Consider the following 21,758-nt stretch of genomic DNA (forward strand, 5'->3'; position numbering starts at 1 on the left):
AAATAATTAAATTTGCAAGCACAATCAAATAAAAAACGTCTAGATAAATGAATAATGTAAGACAAAGCACGATCAGGTGCGAAAAAGCACATCTTTAAGCATAATCCAGAATTCGTTTCTTCTATCATATGTGTTTGTTTAAAATGAAAATGACTTTCAAACACACATATCCATTTCCTTCTTCTTATATTTTTAGGAGAAAAAAAAATAATTGAATAGAATACTTTTCTGAATCCGTTGGACTTGTAAAAAAAAATTAATTAAAATAATAAAAGCAAGCAAAATAGACCAAAAATAAAAACTTGAATAAAATATCCGTAGAATATTCTCTTATCTTTCTGATAAAGTGTGGGTGTTAGAATTTACGATGGATGATAAAATAATATAAAAGGTACAAAACTTATAACAAAATATATCTGGAGAAAGTGAAAGTTATGTGTTCTTGATGACATATTGTGCTGAAAACAAAAAATAAATCTTTCAAAAATATACATATATATACAAATATAACTTGAATAATAAAAACAAAACAACAAGTGATGATTAATGACACCAACAAATGATGGAGAAATGAACACAGTACCTATATCTACTACTCCTACCCACTAGTTGCATTCTACATCACACACATGCACTCATAACCCAAATGGAAACAACACATGCATTTATATCGTTGTTGTCATCATCATTCATCACAAACATCCCTGACATTTGACATATCCTTCCATACAATACTTTTTAAACTAGGAAAAAAAAAAAAATCATTTCTTAACCAAAAATATCTTTGCTAATTTTCCTTGATACATGTTGTCAGAGATTGCCAAGGGAATTCCATATAAATTGGGAGCGTGTTAGTTAAAATGACTCTCGAGACTGGATGATGTACGGTGATTCCCTGCTCCACATATTTTGCTAACTGCACTCTACGAAAATGAGAAATCACTAGCAACGGTGTAGTAGTTGTTGATTTGGAGAAGTTTCCAATATGCTAGATGCCTGAATAACCATCACCTTATTCACTACCTTTATATCCATCCTTCAGCAGTTGTTCGCGCATAAAATCTATACATTTATAACTTACCATAAATAGAGTAATCCCTTTTAAATCATTGCGGGTTTTCATTCAAGTCGATTTCTACTAGATCTGTCTCCTTTGCAAACCAATAATCTGGAGCCTGCTGCTTATCGTCTAATGTTCATCTGACTTTTTTCTTTCGTAGCTGACTTTAATAATCTAATGGAATCCTCAAAAAACCAACTAGTATCCATATCGTATACGGCACAAGAAACAATCTTGGGAACTGCTTTTTTTTTTTCTTCTTAAACTCCTTTTTATAAATCGGGGGCCAAGTGGCCGAGTGGTTAAGACATTGCACTGTGATCCGGAAGGTCCCGGGTTCGAGCCCTGCTTCAGGCACTTCTGTTTTTTTCCTTGAGCAAGATTATTAACCCCCAATTTGCTTTGGACAACATGGGTGATTCCTGTTGACATCAGACATCTTGTTTGATGAATTATCTATATTCCTTTGTGGAATGCCTGGGCGACAATATCTTATAATGTAGCAATGACTATGAAAAATGTTTTTTTCTCTTTTTGAGGACAATTTTTGTCTAAAATCAAAGCCCTATCTCCACTGAGTAAAAATGTTTTTGAATTTTGAAAATCCATTCATAAATAAACAAGTTATGCAGTTTCAAAGGTGTCATTTATTTGGATGACCCGCAAAGAGGAAAAAAACGCGAAAATATGGGACGCTTTTTCGGCATTTTTTTTCGACCTTTGGTTGTATCTTGCGTAATAAGTTGATTAAAAGATTGAAACTTGAAGAGCAAATTAGGATAGTGTTTTGTAAAATACGGGAAAAGAACTCGTCATATTCATATGAAATTTTACAACCAAAAAGAAGAAATGTTCATGTATTACCTTGTCAGCGACAAAACCTCCACGCCCGGTAGTTTTAGAAATATTTTACTCCAAAGAGTAAAAATCTATTTTTAACGGTCTTCTGGTAATCGCACGAGTTTTGTCGCTTGACATAATCTAAAATGACCTTTTTTCTAACTGTGTGCCAACTTTCAGTCATATTCATCAATAAACAGCATCGTAATTAATTTTTTAAAATAGCATATACGAAACGGCTTCGTCCCATATTTTGACGCTAATTCGGGCACTTCGTAAGCGAAAAAGAGGCCCAAAGATTTGTGCGGGATAGTCATTGCTATATAATGTCGTGGCAGAAGGCCATAATTTTAAAAAAAAAATTTTTAATTATTAATCATAGGGTTTGAATTCGTATTACATTGCTGTGGTAACTGTACACACTTCCTTCATGACGTATTTAAACAAGTTACTGCTATCAATAAAAAAAACAAAAGAAACCAATTTGATTCACGTTTCACCATGCTTGAGCAAAATCGCATTGAAATATGATACCTCTTTATTCATTTAAGAGGAAAAAAGACTGTATGGCTGTATATTATGCCACCCATTTAAAAAAGAAAGAAAGAAAGACAGAAAGAAGACAGAGTGAGAAAAGAAAAAAGAAAATAATCTTTGGAAAAAAAAAAGAAAAAAAGATGCAATGCATTTCTTTTTCAATATGCGCAAATCATAAATGCGTGTTAACATTGCGCAACGAGTACTTACTTTCTGGACAGCCCTTGTGCCCCTACAAACCATCTTGTATAAGGATAAATAAAGTCAAACACGTTACCTATTGCCATGTACACACTATGTCTTCCTGATTCAACTCTCCATAACAACAACAATTTCTAATCCCTCATATACATAATTTTAAACAAGACGATGTATCTATAACTACCATATTTAAGAATTCTAATGTCTGAACAACAGTGCTGTCTGCATCCATGGAATATAGTATTAAATTAAACAAACCAGGAATCGATCTAATTTTTAATTATTTTTTTTTAATAAATTGCTTTGAGGTTTCGAGGAACGGCGCTATACAAATATGCTTTTTATTATTATTATTATTATTATTATTATTATTATTATTATTATTATTATTATTATTATTATTATTATCAGTTTTGATCAAGGATTAACCCTCTCCTTACCAACTATAGGAAAATTTTCACATTCGTTATGATACAACCAACATTTTTCTTATTCAAATTTCTTTTGTACATCATAAAAAATTAAATGTGTGTTGTAGAGCATATTTTGCTAAAGAAATTATATATTGCAAGAACTTACTGCTATTGTGTTTGAGTGATAAAAAATCTATTTTTGTGTTAGTTGGGTGTGAAGTTTGGGGGAAAATCCTAAAAATAGCTGGTAAGGAGAGAGTTAAATAAATATGGAATATGATGATATACACATCCCCTTGGTCACAAGCCAGTCATGAATAACCATATATTCTCTTTCAGGTGAGTGGCATAAGACTTTTTAAAAAATTTTAATGCATGCATTGCACACATCTGTCTACCCAACGAAAAGCTTTAAGGAAATAACTGTGACGAAAACATATGGTACTATAACCAAATTACCAGTTTACATATGAATAGCTTTATGTTTTTGTTTTTGTTTTTAAGGGTTTTACAGCGCTTGCAAAACACAGAATAGCTTTATACTCAGATTACAAATTGCAGCAAATAAATAGTAATTACCCCAGAAAAAAAAACAGTTCACAATAAATTCAAACACTGTTTCTTTCAACTTGTTTTCATGACAAACTACTAGAAGCATGCACCCCCCCCCCCCCCCCCCCCCCTCTAAGTCCAAGCTATTTAACCAGTTAACTGCCTTACTCTGGAAAGACACGTATTAAAGAATTTAGCCAGAAAACTCGTCCGTCAAATATCTATCCGATTCAAATTACCCTCATCTTGGTAAAAACTCTCAAACCTGGGGTTTTTATTTACGACCTCCTTGCAAGGTCCCAGGTCTGAGAGCTTTTGCCAAGATGAGAGTCATTTAAATTGGTCCGATATTTGAAGGACGAGTTTTCTGGCCAAGTTTTTTAATACCTGTCTTTCCAGAGGACAGCAGTTAACTAGTTAATTATACCATGAATACGTACAGCACTGTAACTTCATCTAGCACCCAAAGTTAGTAGAGACTAAAAAGTTGCACCTTAATCTCAATCATCTATAACATACAGAAACAAAACAATGTTGTGGTTTCTATATATGGAAAAAGAAAGTGATGTTAGCTGTGATTTTATTGAATTATATAGACATGAATACACACATCACATCGAGATGGGGTTTAAAAAAAAAAAAAACATTTTAACAAACAAAACAAAAAAATTGTATGTGAAAAATGAAATTTAAACAATCATGAATTAATACAGGAAAATATCAATAAATTACACACTAGAAAAAGATGGCCACATGTTAGTTAGAAATAAAACTCGACACCCACGCACACACATATAGACACAGACATTTAGTAAGTAGATGACTTGACTGAAGTGTTACACTCACCGAAGTAAAGGCCTAGGTATGGGAGGGGTTGGGCATGGGGGGAATTGTTTGTTTGTTTTTATTTTGGGGTTGTTTGTTTTTTTTCCAATTAAAAATTTTTTTCATTCATTTCATTTTTTTTTTTTTTGGTAGGAATATTGATTTTATTTCATTATATTATTATTATTTAATTTTTTTTTTATTTATTTATTTTTTTTTTTAGTAAAGGCAAGGGTAGGGGAAGAAAGCACAACAGCACAAAGTTAATATCACATGTCATGCAATGGATGGCCAACACACATACATGTAATAAACAAACACATCAACACATACACATCACAATTCACACAAATAACAAGACACGCCAACGTACATCAAATCTCCGAAACAGACTCAAAATACCATGACCCACCATCCTAAACATAAACAGAATACAAGAACGCACCAACCAACACTGTTTTTATTGGGGGTTTTTTAATGGAAGACAGAATATGCATTCATTTAGGTTAAAAAACCTCATCGCTAAAGATTCCTGTTGAGGTTTCAATTAATCCGAATCAAAGTTTGTAGGAATGTGTCAGATAAAAAAGGTCTTTCTGATAAGAAACTAGAAAGCAGGCACCAGTGTAAGATAAAGATATAAACAAGTGTATATGAAAGGTGCCAGGCAAAGCAAGAAAGAAAAATACAAGAAAAAAGACCATCCCGTCATCCCAAAAAAAATCAGTCTACCTTGACTGGGGATCGAACCTCAGACCTTCTGATTACCAGTCAGACAAACTACCATTAATTTAATACCAGTAATGTTAGCATATCTGACCGGTAATCAGAAGGTCTGAGGTTCGTTCCCCAGTCGAGGTAGACTGATTTTTTGGGATGGTCTTTTTCTTGTATTTTTCTTTCTTGCTTTGTCTGGCACCTTTCAAACGCGCTTGTTCAGGTCTTTCTGATAAGATTATTGCACCATTTTCTTTTTTTAAGAAGTCAAATTGTTTTCACCTTGGGGATGAAAGGCTATATTAGTTTAATAATAACATTTACAGAGGATTTTAAACACAAGATAGTTTTTGTATATCAGAGATGATATGCATTCTTCAAATTCTTAAATTCTACATTTAAAAATTTTATTATTTCTTTAAAGAATATGAAAAAAACGATAAATATGGAACAAAAATGACGTCACTCTGCTCTTTATTATTGATTTTAGACAACCATTCTATAAATCAGACTATAAACGTTTAAGGTTACATACAGTTTTGTGAGTTGGTACGTTATATCCAGCTGGCAGATGTGAGTTGTTGTTTTTTTAGCTAAACGGATATCATCAACTAAATGGGTTGCATATTTGTTTTGTTTTTCACAAGTTAATATTTCAGTTGAAAAAGAATTTCTGTTTGTCTTCATTTCTGGTTTAGAAAGTAAGTTTAAAAGAAAAGATGTCCCTACAACGTTTAAATGCTGCATACGGTTTATTTTGCTGTTACTGTTTGTATGCTTGCTTGCTTGTTTACTTTTTGTGTTGAAGTGGATTAAATTTTTGTGAGAGAGAGAGAGAGGGGGGGGAGAGAGAGGAGAGGGAGACAGAGAGAAGGTGAGAGAGAGAGAGAGAAAAAGAGAGGGAGACAGAGAGAGAGAGAGAGAGAGGTGGGGAGGGGAGAGAGGAGAGGGAGACAGAGAGAAGGAGAGAGAGAGAGAGAAGGGGAGGGAGACAGAGAGAGAGAGAGAGAGAGAGAGAGAGAGAGAGAGAGGCCAACCATTCCACAACTCTTCTTCACATTCCACCACCTTTACCTTCACCACTATCAGCAAATTCACCACCCTGTGTCATCCATCACCTTTACCTTCACCACTATCAGCAAATTCACCACCCTGTGTCATCCATCACCTTTACCTTCACCACTATCAGCAAATTCACCACCCTGTGTCATCCTCAACTAGTCTCACTTGGATGACTATGACAATAACCCTCACCACCCAGTCAGTGATCAATTCCCCCCCCCCCCCTAACCACCCCTTTCCTTCCACCTTCACTACCCAATCTCCTACGCCCCCCCCCCCCCTTCCCTTCCCACCTTCCACAGCTAAAACCAATGGTCACACTTGAGCGACATCAAACTCGATGCATTATCAAGAGGTCGTCGATTCGTCAATAAACTACATCAAAGCACGGACAGTCAGTCACACCACCTCATCGACCACAAACTATTGATCGTGGTTGTTATTTATTGATAATATACAATTCCAAGGCCTTTCCTCCCAGGTCCCAAAACAAAATCAATATCTACTCTCTTGTAGCTGCCTGAACAATCACAGAATGGGGAAGCCGACATGCAGGCACAATGTCTTTATTAATTGTTTTTTGTTTTGTTTTGATTTGTTTTGTTTTTTTTTTTGGTGTTTTTGTTTTTTTTTTTGTTTTGTTGGGTTTTTTATTCTTCTTCTTCCTTTTAAGTCTGTAACTTCAAATTTTGAAGATTCCACAGACCACAGTATTTTTTGTTTTTCTTATTCAGTTTTCTTTATCAAAATAGGAATTTGTGTCAAATTAATAATATGCAAGATAACCATTATTTCTTTACAAAATTTTCTTTTAAACATCAATAAAATACAAAGTGGGTGAAGCTCAAACTGGGAAGCAGATTCATTAGTCATTAAAATTTCATTCTAATCAATCTTCTTTAGATACACATAAGTGGAGATTGCCTTTAAATTAATTAATTAATTGATTAACGAAAAAAAGAAATAAATAGATCAATGAATGAATGAATGAATGAATGGATGGATGAATGAATGAATGAATGAATGAATGAATGAATGAATGAATGAATGAATGAATGAATGAATGAATGAATGAATGAATGAATGAATGAAATAAATGAATAAATAAATAAAAACAATAAAATAGATAAACTAATATGACTATGGTATCATGTAATGGTAATTAAATATACTACAAATTGAACTTACAGTAAAAAATATAAGACTTGGGATAAGTAGATTTTAAGTTTTGTTGTGGAAAATGAATAGTTTCTTAAAGTAACACATACAAAAAAATTTCTCTATCATTTTTTTTAAAAAGTCATTTTAACTTGAAAACCCGTTTATGGCATTTGCTACATTTTGTAAAAAAAAAAAACAACAAAACAAAAAAAAAAAAAACGTTTTGAGACCATAGGATACAAATAAAACAATATAAAAATCAATTTCACAAGGTCTGCTGAAAGAGGTATTCGTTGAAAACCATTTTAAACATGTATTACCTCCCTCTTTATTCTATATAAATAAGGCCACTAAACTCGTCCCCGAAACCATACAGGACCCCATCTATATACCGTAATATACCCTATAGCTTAGCAACACAAAAGCAAATAATATTGATCACTTGAACCAAATAATTTTAATCTTTTGTCCGGCCTTCAACAAATTTGAAATTCTGCCCACATGCATACATACACACACACGCGCGCGCACATACACACAAACACACACACACACACACACACACACACACACACACACAAAACACACATAACAATACATTGGCCCACTTAAATCTATTATCTATAGGTAGATTTAATTTTAACCCGCATAATCTACCTTCCTCTGTCTCTTTCTATTTACTTTACCTGTAACAACCCCCCCCCCCCCCATTCTCTCTCTCTCTCTCTCTCTCTCTCTCTCTCTCTCTCTCTCTCTCTCTCTCTCTCTTTCTCTCGCTATTTCTCTAGAGGGAGAGGGAGAGGGAGAGCGAGGAAGGGAGTGAGAGAGAGAGGAGGAGGGATAGGGATAGAGAGAGAGAGAGAGAGACAGAGAGAGAGAGAGAGAGAGAGAGACAGAGAGAGAGAGAGAGAGAGACAGAGACAGAGAAGAGAGAGAAGGGGATATAGGGGATAGAGAGAAAGAAGGGGGGAGAAAGAGGGAGGGGCAGAGAGAGAGATATAGAGGAGAGGTGGGAAAGAGAGGGGGAGAGAGAGAGGGAGAGAGAGAGAGAGAGAGAGAGAGAGAGAGAGAGAGAGAGAGAGTCTACCTGTGTCAGCATAAACAAAATTCTTAAGCAATTCTAAATGTTGTTATTAAGGTCAAAGGGAAAGGGGGGTGGGGCGGGGGATTGAGTTCAATGAGGCCTGACAGACGTATGTCAGGTGTTACGGCAGGATGTAGGCTGGGGTACAAAAGTCTGTGTATGTGTGTGAGCGTATGAGATAGTATGTGTTTTGTGTGGAAGAGTCTCTGTGTGTGTGTGTGTGTGTGTGTGTGTGTGTGGCTGTGTGTGTGTGTGTGTGTGTGTGAACCTACGCTAGTGTGTGTTTTGTTTATGTAGGTGTTTGGGTGTGCCATTGACAGATAGAACTAGTGCAGCCGATTGGAAAAGGAAAATGAGGAAGTGAAGGACATTTGTACTATTGAAAATCGTTTCTGAATCCCTCCTTGACTTCTAGGATTTTACTATTTACATCTAGTGATACACATTTCCCTTCATCAACACATCTCCTGACTTGTGGTGATGATACTGGCACAGTGATCATTGTGCAATTAATATTTATTTAGTGTCACAACTAAGCTATTTACTTCTTCAATAGAGAAAAAGTACGATTTAGAAAAAAATGGCTTGTTTCAGGGGAACTTCAGTTTTATCTGGGTTGTGTAAAGCAAGTCGTTTGTGTCAGGTGAACACGCATAGCAGGAGATACTCAGGATTAGCTAAAAACTCTCTTTTGATGTCAAAAAATGGGATCTCATCCTCTTATTTACAGGTTGCCAGATACCAATCACCCTTCATCCCAAACTGTGTATCTGCCTCGGAGAATGTCTTAGCTTTATGTCCAACATTACTTCAATCATTGACAAATTCCCAAACAACAGTTCAGAAGACTGCGCCAACTACTCGTGGATTTCACAGCAGTGCCAGCCTTCGACAAAATCAGCCAGATAAAAAACCACCGACATTCGGAGAACAAATGAGTCTGCGTCTCATAAATGAAAACGGTTTTCTATCCTGGACCAGAAATTCTTACTTATCGGCAGCTGTTGGAGCCACAATGTTAAACGGGGCCAATGTGGATGTAGTGCAGCATGCTGGGATACTGGTTTTGGTGGTGTCAGCCATGAATATGGCTTGGGGATCGGCTTGCCACTTCACAAACTTAATTCGTATTCGGAACAGATGTGCCATGTCTCGGCCTACCCTGTTACTCAACCTGCTTGGCTGCGTTGTGCATGCCTTACTGTGGTTATTCATTCTGGGATATTACATTCATTTTTCTGGTTACACAGGGTGGATCAGGCGCCGCAGATGCCACCATCCAGAAAATGCTTACACCTCCTTTCCCAGTAAAGAGCAATAACTTGTCCAACTTGAACACTGAACATTCAAATATTGTGGATATTTATTATTGTTGATCTTTATTTACTTTTTTAAATAATGCACATTATGGTATAATCTTGAATACTACAATAGATTCATCTATTTCTATTACCTCATATTGAGGATATAAACGGTATTTCATTTCACAAATGCAAGAAATGTGAGATACCAGATCAAAATATTTACTATATTGGATTACTTTGGCCACAACCCAATATTTCGTGAAATCATGACATTTCAATATTTTCTTGAATTAATTCTATTCCAAAGGAAACATCCTTCCAATACTTTCGCTTCCAGGAAAAGTTACAAAGAGTACATGTTGAATACATGTCAAACAACTTGGAGAAAAGAAGCTTTTTCCACTAATTTCGTTCATCAATTTTGGAAGGATTACTGGGCTGTTGGAATAAGTCTGAATCTACTTTCAGCAATTCACTTTTTTTTTCCAAGACATTTCACCAATTTATTCATTTGTTTTTATGTTTACACGTATTAACTAAAATAAGATCAAGTGTATAACTCAAATGCTTCCTAAAAAATGTATTTGTTCAATAGACTTAAAATAATAATAACCTAACTTCTTTACACCCCCCCCCCCCCCCCAAATAGGCTATTGTTGAATAATTACTTCTGAAATTGATGGTTTCATGCATGTATCATGAAAATCCATTTCTTAAAATGAATTCTATTAATAATAAATAGTCTGAAATACAATTCTCATCTTGAGTTCAGTCGCATTATTGTATATTCCTGAACATTAAGCGAGTAAACCACAATTAAACCGTGTATGCAATAATTGTTGACCATTGATAGTAATGCTGTCTGATTATATGAAAACTATTAACCAATTAACTGCCGTACTCTGAAAAACCATGTGTTTAAAAATTTAGCCAGAAAACTCGTCCTTCAAATATCAATCAATTTCAATGGCCATCATCTTGGCAAAAATTCTTCCAGGTTTGACAGTTTTTGCTAGGATGAGGGTCGTTTATATAGATCGATATTTAACCCTCTCCTTACCACCCATAGGAAAATCGTCACATTCGTTACGATGCAGCCAACAACTTTCTTATTCTGATTTCATTTTGTTATAGTTATAGCCATAAAAACTCGACATTGTGTTGCAGAGCTCATTTTTCTGAACAAAATATAAAATATACTCGTTGCTTCTGTTTGAAAAATTTATTTTTGTGTTGGGTGAGTATGAAGTTTTGGGGTAAAATTCTGAAAATAGGTGGTAAGGAGAGAGTTAAAGGACGAATTTTCTGGCCAAATTTTTTAATACATGTTTTTTTCCAGAGAGCAGCAGTTCACTGGTTAAACATGTGTGGTTGTTTTTTTAAAGAGTTCAAAGCCAATGAAGCAAAGCCATAGATCATCCTTGTTTTTGAAGTACCCTTTGGGTATGATGCTGGGCCACCCACTGCAAGGCAGGAAGAACCAACTCAAATTATTGTCCTGACATTTTATTTCCAAGCATTCCTATTTTAGTTTGCACTCTAGAAGGACTGGATTTTACACACCCATATCCAGAGTTTACTATGGAATATGATGATAATCATTAAAGAGTTATGTCCCTTTTTCAACTTCATATACTACGATCAAGACCAAAAGGTTAAAATGAATTTATCCAATTTAGAAATAAAAAGATGACCTCTTCAGTTTGTCTCAAAATAAGCAAGATCTAAAAGAAACTTAAGAATACTTTGGGGGAGGTGGGGGGGGTGGGGGGGAAGGGTTCTTTTGTTTCTTATTGTTTGAAATGCATTTGATACAAACTGCTTACAACACGGTTGAACTTCTTTATATGAATTTTTAAAACTAAAGATCCGCTACACATCACTTACAAGGATTTGAATCAAAAGGCAGATTTGGACCAAAGCTATCGAGTAGTGGTATCATAAATATTACAGGGTTATGTAAAAAAAAAAAAAACACCACTGGTAAATGGCCATGGAGGCCTTTGATTTTCCTTTTCCTGATGCTAAATCAACATGAGAACAAAATCTTTAAAAATTGGTATACATGTTGGTCAATAAAATGATGAATTTTAAAATCCCAGTAATCTTTTTAGCATATCATCTCAGACAAACAGAAAAATCAAAACGACTTGAAAAACCAAACTGGAGGATAAAACTTAACAACTCATTGCCCAAAGACCTAGTTGAAACGCAACAGGAGTAGAAATGACTATTAGAGAAAACAAGTGACACATTAACACATCAATACGTATAAATTTATTTATACACAAGAACTCAAAAACAGAATGAGATAACAGAAAATTAAAATCAAAAACGAAAGATATTTTCTTCTCTCCATTTTTTTCTTTTCTTTTCTTACTCAAAACAGATTGACGAGTTAAAAAAGAGAATAAGTAGGAAGGTTTTTGTACAGAATACGCACTATGCCACCACCAGAGGAAAATAAAAATCAAAAACTCAAAACCAAAAACAGCAACAACAGGGGAATGACACGACGACAACGACGAGGACGACAATGACCACGACATGACCACAACGGGGAAAAAGCTTGCAGTGTCCAGGACACAGACACAAACACCCACACGCACACACCCACCACACCACTCTGCTGATCACATAAGCTGCCACTCTAATAGAAATGTCATTTATTTTCCCATAATATATCTAACAGCCAATCACAACATCAAAACATGTTTTTAGATGTAGCAGACTCTGTAATTAATGAATACCAATTAACACAGAGCAGATCTTATATCCTTCTCAACCGAACCCTTTCACACCCGATGGATTCAAACATATCATCATCATACCCTTGTTCTATGTTCAAGCCTTTCTCTCCTATCTCTCAGCCCTCAGCATGTGGATATTACCAAAGCAAATCGACATCAGAAGATAACTAGTCTATAACAACCATCCAACTTCAAAACTTTTTGTGCTTTTAAAAAATCTTTTTTTTTTAAATAAAAATAAAAGAGAGTAAGGGAACAAAAACCTCAAATACAAATCTTTTCCCAGGAAAAAAGGGGGGAAATCTCTATTTTTTTCTTTCTTTCTTTTAACTGCCCACTGTGTAATTGGACAATGCAACCACAAACACAGCCATCATTCTGACATCCAACACTCACTCACTCGCTCACGCTTACATACTATCGAAAACACAAACACACACGCACACAGACACATACAACACATATTTCAATCCAAATGACCCCCCGTCTCCCATCCAACAACAACTCACCTCTGCATGATGTTCCTCATTTTGCTGCAACACCTCAATGCATAACTCTGCAAGATGCATGATGTCATCTAGTTTCTTCTTGGGGGGAACACCTTCACCTAGAACTTCTACACACAAAAAGGGGGGAAGGCAAGCATGTTAACAAAACCGATAATAAAACATTTACTTCATATTTCACTTAATGAAAAAAATTATCTTTTTTTAAAAATCAAAAAAGGAAGGAAAAAAGAGATGTCCGAAGATGCATTAAGATAACAAATTACCACATTATTCGTATCCATATAAAAAATCCAGTGTGCTTGGAAAATTGAGTGAAAAGGATTATTTTTTACCATGCAATGGGGTGATTAAGACCAGCCCACGAATGAGATAATGTGGTAGTGGCGTTGTTAAAAGATGAATAAACAAAAGCTGGTTATTCGAACCGTCCATATCATCTGTTTCTCGTATATTAAATTGAAGTTTACATTCGATTTCACATTGTTATTTATTTCTTTGAGCTGCAACATTTACTTTACAAGAGATGAGCAGTTGAGAATCCACTTGGAACAGCACAACAAATAATAAATGGAAAAATTGGGAGAAGGCACTGGAATGCGCTTTAACTCTTTCCTTACCGATCATTTCAGTATTTTCTCAAAAATGGCAGGCTTACCCAGCAGAAAAATTGATTCTTTAAATTTTAAAAATCTTTCTACAAAACAACATTATGGTCTTATTAATTAAACAAAGATCATTCTTCAAAGTTTAAGATGTACAAAATAAATCTGAATAAGAACAAATGTATATTGTGTCGTAACAAGTGTCACGATTTTGCTCTAGGTGGTAAGGAAAGGGTTAAAGATCTGAAAATGGTTTATAAGGAGTGCCAAATAATGCTGAGTAAATCAAATGATCGTTTTGTTTCTTTTTAATGTTTAAAAAAAAAAATCTTCCTAAATTGAGGATCAATGACACAGTGCACACCTGAGAAGCAAACTGAAAGCACAAGTGAAAAGGGCTGATTTAATTAATTTTGCCTTCTACTTTTCCCTGACACTGTACCATACACCACATTTCCAATGTTTATCTTACAACAAAAAAGCATGATATTTTTTTTTTTAAGTCTCAGCAGTTTTAAGTCATTGTACAAACTGTATGATTGTCAAATAAAGCGAAATAGAGAAATTGTATTTATACATTGGGTAAGCATACAGAACAGTATAAACACAACAGGAAAAAAAATATATAGCTCTATTGAGTCTAAGGGCCACAGGAAGTGTTGTTTATCTTTGATACAGACAGTGGAGATTGCTTGGTAACATTTGAATTAAATGCTGATCTATTGCAAAGTACTTTCCGCCAGACCTATTGGGTCACTGCGGGAAGGGTGTGGACAGGGAAGGGGTTAAAAAAAAATTCTGACATGTTACGGAATCTAACCCGGTTGGTGTGTACAAAAGTGTATCAGTCCAACAATACCATCACAGCCTATGTGGCTTTTCATAATTTTATAAGTGTATTGATGGAGCCTATGTGGCTTTTCATAATTTTATAAGTGTATTGATGGAGCCTATGTGGCTTTTCATAATTTTATAAGTGTATTGATGGAGCCTATGTGGCTTTTCATAATTTTATAAGTGTATTGATGGAGCCTATGTGGCTTTTCATAATTTTATAAGTGTATTGATGGAGCCTATGTGGCTTTTCATAATTTTATAAGAGTATTGATGGAGCCTATGTGGCTTTTCATAATTTTATAAGTGTATTGATGGAGCCTATGTGGCTTTTCATAATTTTATAAGTGTATTGATGGAGCCTATGTGGCTTTTCATAATTTTATAAGTGTATTGATGGAGCCTATGTGGCTTTTCATAATTTTATAAGTGTATTGATAGAGCCCATGTGACTTTTCATAATTTTATAAGTAACATGTATTAATGGAGCCTATATGGCTTTTCATAATTTTTAAAGTCTATTGACTTTTCATAATTTTATAAGTAACGTGTATTAATGGAGCCTATGTGGCTTTTCATAATTTTATAAGTGTATTGAATAAATAACAATAGTATTGAAATGTAAGCTTCAATTTATTAAACGAAGACAGATACTGTGGACGCTTCGCGTTTCCTTTTAACCAACACAACAAAGTTCATCGTGTCTTGTTGACAAAGGGGGAATCCAAAACGTCCACATTAGCTGCCTTTGTTAAATAAATTGAAGCTTCCATTTCATTACTTATTGTTATTTATTCCTTCGAGTTTCAAGCAGCAACATTTTCATAAGTATATTGACAGTGACAATAACTATCCCTCAGTCATATCAAAAAAAGGTTAGGCGCTTCGGGAAGATAGTTGTAATATAATTTGCTTCTTTCTCAATTTCAGAGGGGGGGGGGGGGATTTTTTGGGGTCTTCAGAAGTTACTGCTCGAAACATGTTGCGTTATTGAATGCGAGTGGTGTGGATGTATAAGCAGCATTTTTTTATACAAATGAAACAGTACACATGAAATGAAAACATTAAAGAGAAAGGAAATTTGAAGTATGAAAGGACACTAACAAATGTCTAAAAAAAAATTAGAGGACTAGTGGAGACAGTTATATCCCCTTCATAATTTCTGCTAGAATTATCAAATTAGAGACGTTTTGGTTGGACAATAAAATACAGAAACAAAGGAAAGGCTTCATTCAAGCCTCCATATATTTCAACAAATGGTATTCTTTTCTGGCACATTTTTATTTTTTTTTTCTCTAAGAGCACTTTGGCGACATGATATATATATATATATATATATATATATATATATATATATATATATATATATATATATATATATATATATATATATATATATATATATATATATATATATATATATATATATATATATAAATTCATAAATACATTAAAGACAACATCAAAAGCACACCTATATTTTTTAAAAAATTGAAGAACTTTTTTCTTTAATCTAACATTATAATTAAAAGATAAATTGTCGTTGCACTTTACTATACACAGTTATAAGAAAAAATGTTTACTCTCTGATCACACGAGACTGAGCTAATATACCTTTACCATCACCATAAAATGACTAAAATACTGTTTATCTAAATTTTAAATCCTCTGCACTACATAAAAATATTTCAATAATTTTTCTTGACACAACTGTGGGCTCAATTTATTTCAATAGCAAACGGCAGGGACAATAAATAGAAAATAATGACACTAAATTATTGATAACACTAACACCATAAGAAGCACTCTTGTCAACAAATGAAAAAAAAACAGCCATATTCTCTTAAGCTTCTAAAACCTAATTAATTCAGCCTTAGTTTCTATAATTATATTTTTGTTAATGAATGTCAAAAAGGATTGTTGATTTGTTTTGATTTTTGTTCCTTATTTTTGTTTTGTTTTATTGTTTTATTTTTCCAAAGTTTTGCCAATTTTATTTCTTCATGACTTTTCAGCTTCAAACTACTACTTTTTCTCATTAGCATACATTAGGTACCCCCATTCATTGCCACATTTTAATTTTTTTTTTTTTTTTTAATGAAGAATAAAAGAAAACCAATGAACCTAAAAGAATGAACAAATGGTAGTAGATGGATAAGACCTGTCTGCTTCAAATTTTGGCAAATCGATTTATAGTGATCCAATTAACTTTAAAAATAAAAAAAATTTGCTCTCTACATGATTTTAACATGTTTTAAAGGCCTTAACATATGCACTCTGGATCCAATCATTCCATTTCAACAAATTTTTGGTGAATTAAAAATGCTTATTTAGTTAATTCGTTCTACCAATTTTCCATGAAAGTAGACAAGTCTGGTTAATAATTCTTTATTTTCTAATTTTTTTAACCCCCAAAAAATTAACCTTTAGAGCGCATTATCCACTAAACATACTCAAAACACTTTTACAGCTGTGTAAGTTTTGACAGATATGATGCACATCTCATACAAATGATCTGTCTTTTCAAAACATCCAAATTCAAATCTCAAGGAAAACGCTGTACGTCTCCGCCAGACAGTTTGTCCAAAGACGACATACGATAATAGCATCATTTTAACTCACCCAGCCCTATTTACCTACTTCGCTGTTGTTGGCTTTACATGGATTAGTTTTTTTTAACACTATAAAATAAAAATCTTATAAAATATTCATTATTCCAGCTTACCATTTGAAAAAAAAAATTTATTGCACACTTAATTATGTATAGCTGGTTATCACATGTAAGAAAAGGAAAATAACAGTCCTGAAAAGGTGAATATCTAAGCATCTTCTTTTATTGCAATTCTTAACAAGACACTTTCAAATCAAATCAAAAAAGAAGAAAAATCATGTTATTTTTTATTTCTTTTTATATTTGGTCTTCTTTTTTAATTTTTCTATGATTCTATTCAATGAGTTGCATTTGAATATAAATTCAACACAAACGAAAGCAGTATAAATTGTGTAGAGGGTTTGAATATTATCAGAAAAAAGAGTGGAGCTGGCACTTATGTTGATAATAATAGAAAATGAAGTGAGTAGAAAAGTGCCAGAAGACAATAGAGAATTTTTAAATTTTAGCGGCGATGGGGGTTCGAACCCACGACCTTACTGATACGACAACTCCACCTGGCTGTGAGAGAGACACTATGCAGTTGACGCCATCTATCTCTGATGTTATTCTCTATTGTCTTCTGACACTTTTCTACTCACTTCATTTTCTGTAGAGGGTTTGGTGCCTATTGAAAAGGTCGAGATAAGGGTGGGTGAGTTAAAATTCACCTTTAGACATCAAATATTCACACAAAGCGTCATGTGACAAGCTGATCACTAAAACTCATAAATCAATGAAGAGCCAGCACCAACACATTCATGGGAGGGTGGAAACATGGAGGACAACAGCTATAAACTACATTATCTTCATTTGAAAAACTATTTCACCACGAATGACTCTTCAGCAAAAGAGACTTAATTTTTGGATAAGATTGGATTCTCTAGTTTGTCATAAGGATCTGCCATCTTTAATCATGTAAGCTAAAAATAAGTAAGATGAAGAAAATGATAGACATCTATAAAGCGTTCAAAAGACTTTGAGCAAAATTCAAGAACATCAAAGTCCCATTTCAAGAGAAGGAAACAATAAAGAATTTTTCCTATCGCAAAATAATATGTTTTTTTAAAGACATCAAAATATGACATCTGAAAGAAAAGCAATGAATCGACATAAAACAAATAAGTTGAAAAAAATTTACAAGGACATTTTCCAAAATTCTGCTTTGCACAGCTGCTGCTTTCTGATATATTTCAATGGGCTCCAGAATTATTTATACAAGGCATGCAACATAAGCTGGATTTTTCAGGGTGTTGTTTTCTGTGGGGGGGGGGGGGTTGTTTTGTTTTTTAATTGTTTTTGTAATTTTTGCTTTTGTTTTTGCTTACTGTGTTGAAGAACAAATAAACAAATCGTGTTTTAACTCTACACACTACACTTAACACCACACCATTGACATATTATTTCAAAGGGTACCTACCACCAGCTCCTGAGTAGTCAAAAGTAATAAAAAAATAATCAAATGAAATTAGTACAAACAGGATTCAACGAGAGAAAAAGTTGTCAAACATTTTGTACAAGAAAAATTTTAAAACAGTGGTAATGAATTTATCTTTGTGTAACATGTATGACAGAAGACAAGACAAGTACAAAGTCTTAACAAACTTATGATTTCTTAAAGTCATTTGGAAAAAAATCTTGTGATGTCCAACGTATCAAACAGAAAATGAATATAACTTTTGTGAACAAAACGTTGTATGAATAATTCTATTCCTGAAAATGCAATATCTCCACTATCAAAAAATTTCAGCAAATGGGTGAAGGGATTTTTTTTAATTAATGAAGAAAAAAAGGATGAAACATTTAACTATAACAAATTTATTTTTTCACGAACAATCGCATTGTTGATTCAAATAATCCCAAAATTTTACAAATGACTGGCCTAAGAACTAAAACAAGGTCAGCTTTAAGATAAAAGTGTTCCCATACAGTCAACACATAACTATTCAAATTATCAGACGGTTAATAGGATTGGAAACATAAAAGTTTGTACCCAAAGTATCATTTTGCACTTTAATTTCATTTTAAGGAATTTTAATTTGACTCCTTTCTGGTGGTTTGATCAATTTAAGGCTTTGAGAACAGATAATTCAGGGGAAGAATGAAAAAATGAAAATATGTAACTACAATATAAAGTTTTGGGTGGCCTTATGCATGGTGCAAAATATTCATTATTTTTCGTTTGGAGAAAGTCTTTCTAGAGAGAAAGAAAAAAAAAGAAAATACAAAAGAAAGAAAGAAAAAAGAAAAAAAGAAAGACAAACAAAACAATTTGGTTATTAAAAACAACACAACGTGCAAACAACTTAATTACTTTCTAACTTTTCAAATAAGATTTGCAAAAAGAATAAGAGAAGATGTAAACGAATGATTGGGGGTTTGTATTGTTTGCTTTGTTTTGTTTTGTTTTGGTTTTTTTCGTTTTTTGGGGGGGTTTTTTTTGGGGGGGGGGGGGGTTCTTTGGAAATAAATTTAACTGTGCATCAGAAAGAGAGAAGAAAGAAAAGAAAGAAATGACAAAAAGTGGTGGTAAAATGTTACATGTAAAAAAGGAAACCTGTGAAAAGTAACACCTAATAATAATTCAAAACTAAATTTTAAGAATTTTGAAGTAACACAAGTGGTACAAAGAGATGCAGGCCTGAAAATCAATTTCTGAAATAAAAGAAATTAACGAAATGTCTCTCACAAAATAGTTTTATACTGCAGCAAGTCTTTTTGTGTGATAAAAACTTTTTAACTGCAATGGAATTAGAAGTTTTAGGAGAAAATGCCAAAGAAAAAAAATAATAAAGAGAGACAAAATAAAGATGGCTGTCAGATTTTTTGACCTGTGTCAGATAGATTAGTGCCTGTTATATGACCAAGAGAAGAAACCAACAAATTCAAAATGCCAATGTGCTGTGCAAAGGAGGTGCTTTCGACTAGATATATGTAATATGCTCTTATATCTTAACGATGTGAAAGGTGACATTCCATACGACGCAGGTTTAAATCATTGCAGTTTCAATTTATATCAATATTCTTCTTCCTTTCTGACATTGCCTTGAATAACTGATACAATCCAGAAATTGGGTTGTTTCTATCTTTTTCCAAAATTGATGCAAATCTTTAAAATTAATTATTATTTAGTGTAGAGCTGATTTGCCCTGTTTCTTGAAGTGATCACCTATCTTCCCCTGCTCCCCATTGATTGTAGCTTTTATGGCCTTTTACTTGCCCCGACTGTGAAAAAGAAATAAAACTGTACCATAATTATCGTGGACTTCAGTTAAAGTCTGAATAATCGGTGGAATTTTACAAAATATTTATGTGAAGGTAAATGTGCGGGTATTAGAAATGGCAGTAGGGGTGGTGAAGGTAACATAACTAATCTCGATTCGCGTCTGATTTTAACGAGGCATTAAACAGTCAGTGGGAATACATCTTTGACGTAAACATGAACCTTTCAGTGTCCTATCAGTGCAACAAATGTAAAGAATTTAAGGGTTATCTTCAATATTAATCAAATTACAACAATATCATTAGTATCACAAATAATAACAATAATAATAATAATAATAATAATAATAATAATAATAATAGTAATAATAATAATAATAATAATAATAATAATAATAATAATAATAATAATAATAATAATAATAATAATAATAATAATAATAATAATAATAATAATAATATAATAATAATAATAATAATAATGATAATAACAATATTAATAATAATATAATAATAATAATAATAATAATAATAATAATAATAATAATAATAATAATAATAATAATAATAATAATAATAATAATAATATAATAATAATAATAATAATAATATAATAATAATAATAATAATAATAATAATAATAAAGTATATTTCTTTGGTAGCATTACTTTTCTTACTTTTTTTCTTTCTTTTTTTTGTGCTTAACAATTCTACATGAACAATCATGATGAGAGGAAAAAAAAATCACTGAACTAAATATGACGGTGAAAATTGAATAGATTCACTCAGAATAGAATGCAGCAATCAAGGTAAACAAAAATTGGAGCAGGCACTGTACATGTTCTAGAGATATGACTAACAAGAATTGACTAAGGCGCTAGAATCACAGAAAATCTGTTTAAAAAAATATTTTGCCATTATTTTTTAAAGCCATGAACTATTTCCTCTTCTCAGTTGTGACTTTACTCGTGGGGCAAAAAAAAAAGAATGAAAGAAATCGAGGGAGATGAAGCACTTTTTGGTTACAGATGGTGAAAAAATGGTTTCTTGCATGAAAAGATTTAAGTGAAACAGAAGACTTCTTTCAAACAACAACAAAATTAACGACAAGAAAAACAATATAACTTTCTGTTTTTTTCAATTTATATCTTTGTTTCTTGTTGATTTTATCCATATTTAGTTAATGATGCATCTAAAAACATGCGTACTACTAGATGAAAACAAACAAAAAACAAAACAAACGAACAAAAACTATTTAAAATGATAAGAAAATAAAAGAAAAAAATATCAGGAGCATTGAACTCGTCATGGGATTTGTGGAAGATGAGGAAAGCAGACTTCAATTTGTCTAAAGGAATCGTAATTCCAGATTCCCAATAGATTGAGCTTTTTTAAAAATTGAGCTTTATATATATTGCAATATCCACTAAACGCG

At 33.0% G+C, this 21,758-nt stretch overlaps 2 protein-coding genes across 13 annotated transcripts in view; one reads left to right on the plus strand and one right to left on the minus strand.

Moving 5' to 3' along the window:
* LOC144975180 (calcium-dependent secretion activator 1-like) overlaps positions 1-21,758 on the minus strand; it is a 107,953-nt gene that overhangs the window by 23,526 nt on the left and 62,669 nt on the right. For 6 of the 12 annotated variants that reach the window (XM_078918991.1, XM_078918987.1, XM_078918986.1 and 3 more), the window contains 2 exons: positions 13,016-13,122; positions 4,450-4,461 (listed from right to left, as the gene is read on the minus strand). In XM_078918991.1, the coding sequence (XP_078775117.1) occupies positions 4,450-4,461; positions 13,016-13,122 (119 nt within the window). The remainder of the gene's footprint in view (positions 1-4,449; positions 4,462-13,015; positions 13,123-21,758) is intronic. The other 6 variants (XM_078918988.1, XM_078918985.1, XM_078918982.1 and 3 more) reach the window with 1 other exon arrangement.
* On the plus strand, positions 8,705-10,510 carry LOC144975181 (uncharacterized). The gene has a single exon (XM_078918992.1). The coding sequence runs from the start codon at positions 9,033-9,035 to the stop codon at positions 9,771-9,773; it is 741 nt and encodes a 246-aa protein (XP_078775118.1). The 5' UTR covers positions 8,705-9,032; the 3' UTR covers positions 9,774-10,510.

The sequence above is a fragment of the Berghia stephanieae genome, chromosome 6, assembly GCF_034508935.2.
Source record: "Berghia stephanieae isolate SIO BIC M18660-M18661 chromosome 6, UCSD_Bste_1.3, whole genome shotgun sequence".
Classification (NCBI taxonomy): Eukaryota; Metazoa; Mollusca; class Gastropoda; order Nudibranchia; family Aeolidiidae; genus Berghia; species Berghia stephanieae.

Coding starts and splice junctions, on each gene's coding strand:
- LOC144975181 (XM_078918992.1), top strand. CDS start 9,033: ATGGCTTGTTTCAGGGGAACTTCAGTTTTATCTGGGTTGTGTAAAGCA.